Source organism: Numenius arquata, unplaced genomic scaffold (genome assembly GCF_964106895.1).
Source record: "Numenius arquata unplaced genomic scaffold, bNumArq3.hap1.1 HAP1_SCAFFOLD_1868, whole genome shotgun sequence".
NCBI lineage: Eukaryota > Metazoa > Chordata > Aves > Charadriiformes > Scolopacidae > Numenius > Numenius arquata.
Window position 1 is genome coordinate 1 of NW_027414405.1, and position 6,633 is coordinate 6,633.

Here is a 6,633-nt window from a genome sequence, read left to right on the forward strand (position 1 = left end):
GAGGAGATGGGGGGGGGGGGCCTCCGGGGGTGGGGGGCTCCGGGGGGGGGGGCCCCGTTCCATCCGGGGATCTGATGGGGCTGTTGGGGGGCAGAGTTAAGGTTCTTGGGGTGCTGGGGGTCTCCACGGGAAGGGGGGGTGGAGGGGGGGGGGGGGGGGGGGGCGCTGAGCGCTCAGCACCCCTCAATGCCAGCCCCCCCGTCCCACCCCCACCCCACGGCACTGACTGGGGTGTCCCCATTGTCCCCACACCCAAGGTGTCCTCATGTCCAGGGTGTCCCCGTGCCTGGGGTGTCCCCACGGCAATGGCCAGGGTGTCCCCATGGCAGTACCTGGGGTGTCCCCATTGTCCCCATGTCCAGGGTGTCCCCATTGTCCCCATGCCCAGAGTGTCCCCATAGCAGTGTCTGGGGTGTCCCATTGTCCCCACGGCAGTGTCTGGGGTGTCCTCATTGTCCCCATGCCTGGGTTGTCCCCACGGCAGGCTCTGGGGTGTCCCCATTGTCCCAATGTCCAGGATGTCCCCATGGCGATGTCCGGGGTGTCCCCATGCCCAGAGTGTCCCCATAGCAACGTCTGGGGTGTCCCATTGTCCCCATGCCCAGAGTGTCCCCATAGCAATGTCTGGGGTGTCCCATTGTCCCCATGCCTGGGGTGTCCCCATGGCAATGTCTGGGGTGTCCCATTGTCTCCATGGCAGTGTCTGGGGTGTCCCCATTGTCCCCATGCCTGAGGTGTCCCCATAGCAATGTCTGGGGTGTCCCATTGTCCCCATGTCCAAGGGTCCCCACGGCAGTGTCTGGGGTCTCCCCATTGTCCCCATGTCCAGGGTGTCCCCATTGTCCCCATGCCTGGGGTGTCCCCATGGCAGTCTGGGGTGTCCCCATTGTCCCCATGCCCGGGCTGTCCCCATGGTACACCCCATGGGGACAATGGGTGTCCCATTGTCCCCATGGCAGTGTCTGGGGTGTCCTCATTGTCCCCATGTCCAGGGTGTCCCCATAGCAGTGTCTGGGGTGTCCCCATTGTCCCCATGTCCAGGGTGTCCCCATTGTCCCCATGCCCAGAGTGTCCCCACGGCAGTGTCTGGGGTGTCCCCATTGTCCCCATGCCTGAGGTGTCCCCATAGCAATGTCTGGGGTGTCCCATTGTCCCCATGGCAGTGTCTGGGGTGTCCCCATTGTCCCCATGTCCAAGGGGTCCCCATGGCAATGTCTGGGGTGTCCCCATTGTCCCCATGTCCAAGGGTCCCCATGGCAGTGTCTGGGGTGTCCCCATTGTCCCCATGTCCAGGGTGTCCCCATTGTCCCCATGCCCAGAGTGTCCCCACGGCAGTGTCTGGGGTGTCCCCATTGTCCCCATGCCTGAGGTGTCCCCATAGCAATGTCTGGGGTGTCCCATTGTCCCCATGGCAGTGTCTGGGGTGTCCCCATTGTCCCCATGCCTGGGGTGTCCCATTGTCCCCATGCCTGAGGTGTCCCCATGGCAGTGCCCCTGGTGTCACCACGAGGACAACGCACAGCAACACCCCCCCGGGACACCCCGTGCCCTGCGGTGACAGGGTGACCTCTATGTATGTGTGTGTCCCCCCAATTTGTGTGTGTCCCCCCCCCAGTTGCAGCCCTGACGGCGGCGCTGGAGGCCGAGATGTCCAAGGAGCTGCCAGACCTGGGTGCGTGTGTCCCCCCCCGCCTTGTCCCCTCCCTTCCCGCGGGTGACACCCTCGGACGCGTCCCCAACCTCTGCCTGTCTCCAAACCCCCTTATCCATGCGTCCGTGTGTCGTCCCCCACCACCACCACCGTGTCACCGGGACCCTCTCCACAGCCTCCCAGACCTTCCAGTTGTACAACGAAGACCACGACATGTGCGTGGAGACCAGGGGACAAGACCTGACGGTGACAACCTGCCAACCCCAAGCGGTGGCCCAACGCTTCCAATGGTTGCCGGGGGGTCGCCTGTGGGGTTGGGGGGGTCGACGGTGCATTACGGCCACCAGTAGCCAAAACCTGGCCCTGGTGAAACTGGAAACGTGTCGGGAGGATACTGGGCTGCAGCGGTGGGAGTGCGGGGCCGGCGGGTTGTTGGCCTTGGCCGGTTTTAAGCTGTATTTTAATTACGGCAACAACCGGCAGAAGACGGTGATGCTTTATTCCGGAGACCGGGAATGGAGCCGCTGGGTCATCCCCGAGAGCAAGGAAACCCTCTGTTCCCGTTCCGGTTAGTGTGTGTGTGTGTGTGTCCCCCCCCCCCACCTTCCTAAATTTAAATTTTTAAATATTTAGAGTTTTGGGTTCAGAAATTTCAGCCCCGAGTTGGAAAAGCCGCGGTTGAAGCGAAGCTTAAATCGATCGAATTGCGGATTTCGGGGGATTTAAGGGATTTAATCGAATCCTAAATGAGGCCAAATCCCAAAGGGGATCCCGAAACCAGTCCCAAGCCTAAAGATAGAGGATTGAACCCAATCCTGACCCCAAGGGGACCCCGAAACCAGTCCTAACCCGAAATATATGGGATTTAACCCAATCCTGACCCAGTCTAAACCAGTCTTAACCCAAAATATAGAGGATTTAACCCAATCCTGACCCTAAGGGGACCCAAAACCAGTCCTAACCCTAAAGATAGAGGATTTAACCCAATCCTGACCCCAAGGGGACCCCGAAACCAGTCCTAACCCGAAATATATGGGATTTAACCCAATCCTGACCCAGTCTAAACCAGTCTTAACCCAAAATATAGAGGATTTAACCCAATCCTGACCCTAAGGGGACCCAAAACCAGTCCTAACCCTAAAGATAGAGGATTGAACCCAATCCTGACCCTAAGGGGACCCCGAAACCAGTCCTAACCCTAAAGATAGAGGATTGAACCCAATCCTGACCCTAAGGGGACCCAAAACCAGTCCTAACCCTAAAGATAGAGGATTTAACCCAATCCTGACCCCAAGGGGACCCCGAAACCAGTCCTAACCCGAAATATATGGGATTTAACCCAATCCTGACCCAATCCTGACCCCAAGGGCACCCCAAATCCAGTCCTAACCCTAAAGATAGAGGATTGAACCCAATCCTGACCCCAAGGGGACCCTGAAACCAGTCCTAACCTGAAATATATGGGATTTAACCCAATCCTGACCCAGTCTAAACCCGTCCTAGCCCTAAATATACAGGATTTAATCCAGTCCAAACTCCAAGGGGACCCCGAAACCAGTCCTAACCCGAAATATAGAGGATTTAACCCAACCCTGACCCAGTCTAAAACCCCCAAACCAGTCCCAACCCTAAAGATAGAGGATTGAACCCAATCCTGACTCCAACGGAACCCCAAATCCAGTCCTAACCCTAAATATATTGGATTTAACCCAATTCTGACCCAGTCTAAACCAGTCCTAGCCCTAAATATACAGGATTTAATCCAGTCCAAACCTCAAGGGCACCCCAAATCCAGTCCTAACCCAAAATATAGAGGATTTAACCCAATCCTGACCCAGTCTAAACCAGTCCTAGCCCTAAATAGAGAGGATTTAACCCAATCGCAGCCCAATCCCAACTCCAAATCAGTCCTAACCTTAAATATAGAGGATTTAACCCAACCCTGACCCAGTCTAAAACCCCCAAACCAGTCCTAACCCTAAATATACCATATTTAAACCCCCCCCCCCCTTTTTTTTTTGTGTCCCCCCCACCCCTGTTCCCAGTCTGTTCCCCTTGTCCCAAAGGCTGGAGTTATTTTGGGAATTCCTGCTATTTTTACTCCAAAATGGCCAGTTCCTGGGAAAACGCCCGGCGCTTCTGCTCGGTCCTGGGCACGGAGCTCCTGGAGGTGGAGGGGGCCGAGGAGAAGGTGAGTGGCATTTGGGGACACCGGGGCGGGGGGACAATGTCAGGGCCAGGTGGCCTCGGTGGGGAAGTAGGTGACCATCTCCTGGGGGTCCTGGAAGCCTCCTCTGAACCCCCCAAACCCCCTCCTGATGCCTACAAGAGCTTGGGGGTCACCCCATTTCCACCCCCCACCCGGCTGGGTGCTGCTGAGCCCTCGCCCTCAGATTTACCCCAATTCTGTCCTTTTAACCCTAAATTTATACTCTGGTAGCTAATATTTCTATAATTAAGTCCCACTCCATTCCTAAGAGAGCCTAATACTAAAAAAATAATCCAGCCAAAACCTGACTCTAACCCTAAACCTCACCCTAAAGTGAGTCCAGACCCCAACAACGCCCCAACCCAGCCCCAAATCTAAATATATAGGATTTAAGAGAACCCTAAAATAATCCAGACCCCAACAATGCCCTAACCCAGCCCTAACCCTAAATATATAAGATTTAAGAGATCCCTAATCTAGTCTAGACCCCAGTGAGGCCTTAACCTTAAATATATAGGATTTAAGAGAACCCTAAAATAATCCAGTCCTCCAACGAGGCCTTAACCCTAAAGATATATAACTTAATATAACCCTAAACTAGTCCAGACCCCAACGAGGCCCTGACCCAGCCCTAAATCTAAATATATAGGATTTAAGACACCCCTAAAATAATCCAGACCCCAATGAGGCCTTAACCCTAAACATATATAACTTAATATAACCCTAAACTAGTCGAGACCCCAACGAGGCCCTGACCCAGCCCTAAATCTAAATGTATAGCATTTAAGACACCCCTAAAATAATCCAGACCTCAATGAGGCCTTAACCCTAAAGATATATAATTTAATATAACCCTAAACTAGTCCAGACCCCAACGAGGCCCTGACCCAGCCCCAAATCTAAATATATAGTGTTTAAGACACCCCTAAAATAATCCAGACCCCAATGAGGCCCTAACTCTAAATATATAGGATTTAAGACACCCCTAAAATAATCCAGACCCCAATGAGGCCTTAACCCTAAATATATAGGATTTAAGAGAACCCTAAAATAATCCAGACCCCGGTAAAACCCAAACCCAGCCCTAAATCTAAATATATATAAGATTTTAGAGGGGGGCTATAAGGCACCAGGTCCTACCTGCTGTCCCCCGCTGTCCCCAGGGTTGGGCAGGGGGTTAGGGGGGGGCTCTGCCGTGGGGTGCCACCTTTGCTCCCCCCCCCCCCTGCCCTCCCTTAACCTTAAATATATAGGATTTAAGAGAACCCTAAAATAATCCAGACACCCCCCCCCCAAAAAAAATAAAAAGGATCACCTCAAATCCCTGCTGCAAAGCTCATCCTGGCTGGGCATCAGCGACGCGGAGACGGAGGGGACCTGGAAGCGAGGAAACGGCACCGTCTTATCCCGGGAAAACAGGTAGGGCCCTGTAGGGGGGACAGGGGGTGCTGGGGAGACGGGGGACACCCCAAAATTGTCTTGATATCCCCCCCCCCCTCCCCGGCCTTTTTTTTTTTTTTGTCACAGCTGGTGGCACAGGAACGAGCCCAACGGGGGGGAGCAGGAGAACTGCGCGGCCGTGAGGGAGGACGGGCAGTGGTACGACTACCCCTGCACCCACAAACTACGCTGGGTGTGCGAGGGGCACCCCTAAACCTGCCAGGGACACCCCAAAAATCCTCCGTGTGTGTGTCTCGTGTCGTCCCGTCCCCCCACTCCTTCCAGTATCCTCCACCCCCCCCTTTTGTCGGGGGGGCAACCCACTGGCCCCTCTTTTACTTGCCACATCCCACCTGCAGCGATCCAGGAGGAAGCCTCGACCTTCAGCACGTTGTTTTTTTTGGGGGGGTCCGTGGATGGATCTCCTGGAGGGGGGGGGGGGGAAATTGGGGTACGGGGTGGAGCTGGGGGGGGAGGGGGTCATCCCTGTAGGGTAATAAACACGTGTGTAAAGTGAGACCCCGCTCTGGGGAAGTTTGAGGGGGGAGGGGGACCCCCCTGATGGGGTGGGGGGGTGGCTCCGGGGTTTGGGGGTCCCTTGGCCGAGCAGGGGGGGAATTTGGGGGGGGGGTGATGCTCCACAGAAGTATTTGGGGGGCCAAGGGGGGGTCTTGGGCCATCCCAGGGTCCCCATAATCCCTTCAGTTACACTTCAGGGTCCCCAAAATACCTCCCAGACCCCCAAGTACTCCCCAGGCCCCCCCAAATACCTCCTAGAACTCCCTAAATCCCCCCCCCCGACCCCCAAATATCCCCCAGGTCTCCCCCAAATACCCCCAGACCCCTCTAAATCTCCCAAATACCCCCCAGACATCCTTAACTCCCCCCTTCGACCCCCAAATACCTCCCCAGGACCTCCAACCCCCCCCCCCAAGACCTCCCTAAACGCACCGCAGGACCCCCAAATCCTCCCCAGACCCCTCTAAATCCCCCTCAGATACCCAAATACCCCCCAGAGCTCCCCCAAATACCCCTCAGACATCCCTAAATCCCCCCTCCGACCCCCAAATACCTCCCCAGAACCTCCAACCCCCCCAAGACCTCCCTAAATGCACCCCAGGACCCCTAAATCCTCTCCACACCCCTCTACATCCCCCTCAGACCCCCTAATATCCCCCAGGGCCCCCCCAGATACCCCCGAGACTCCCTAAATCACCCCTCTGACCCCCAAATACTTCCCCAAGACCTCAAGCCCCCCCCTCCAAGACCTCCCTAAATGCACCCCAGGACCCCCAAATCCTCCCCAGACTCCTCTAAATCCACCCCCCCAACC

General features: G+C 55.9%; 1 protein-coding gene across 1 annotated transcript; it reads left to right on the forward strand.

The window, feature by feature from the left end:
* The first annotated feature begins 1,620 nt into the window (after nt 1-1,620).
* On the forward strand, nt 1,621-5,816 carry LOC141477968 (C-type lectin domain family 4 member E-like). Its single transcript, XM_074167114.1, has 5 exons — nt 1,621-1,672; nt 1,827-2,219; nt 3,697-3,842; nt 5,170-5,279; nt 5,388-5,816. The coding sequence occupies exons 1-5, from the start codon at nt 1,648-1,650 to the stop codon at nt 5,512-5,514; spliced, it is 801 nt and encodes a 266-aa protein (XP_074023215.1). The 5' UTR covers nt 1,621-1,647; the 3' UTR covers nt 5,515-5,816.
* Nucleotides 5,817-6,633: the final 817 nt, after the last annotated feature.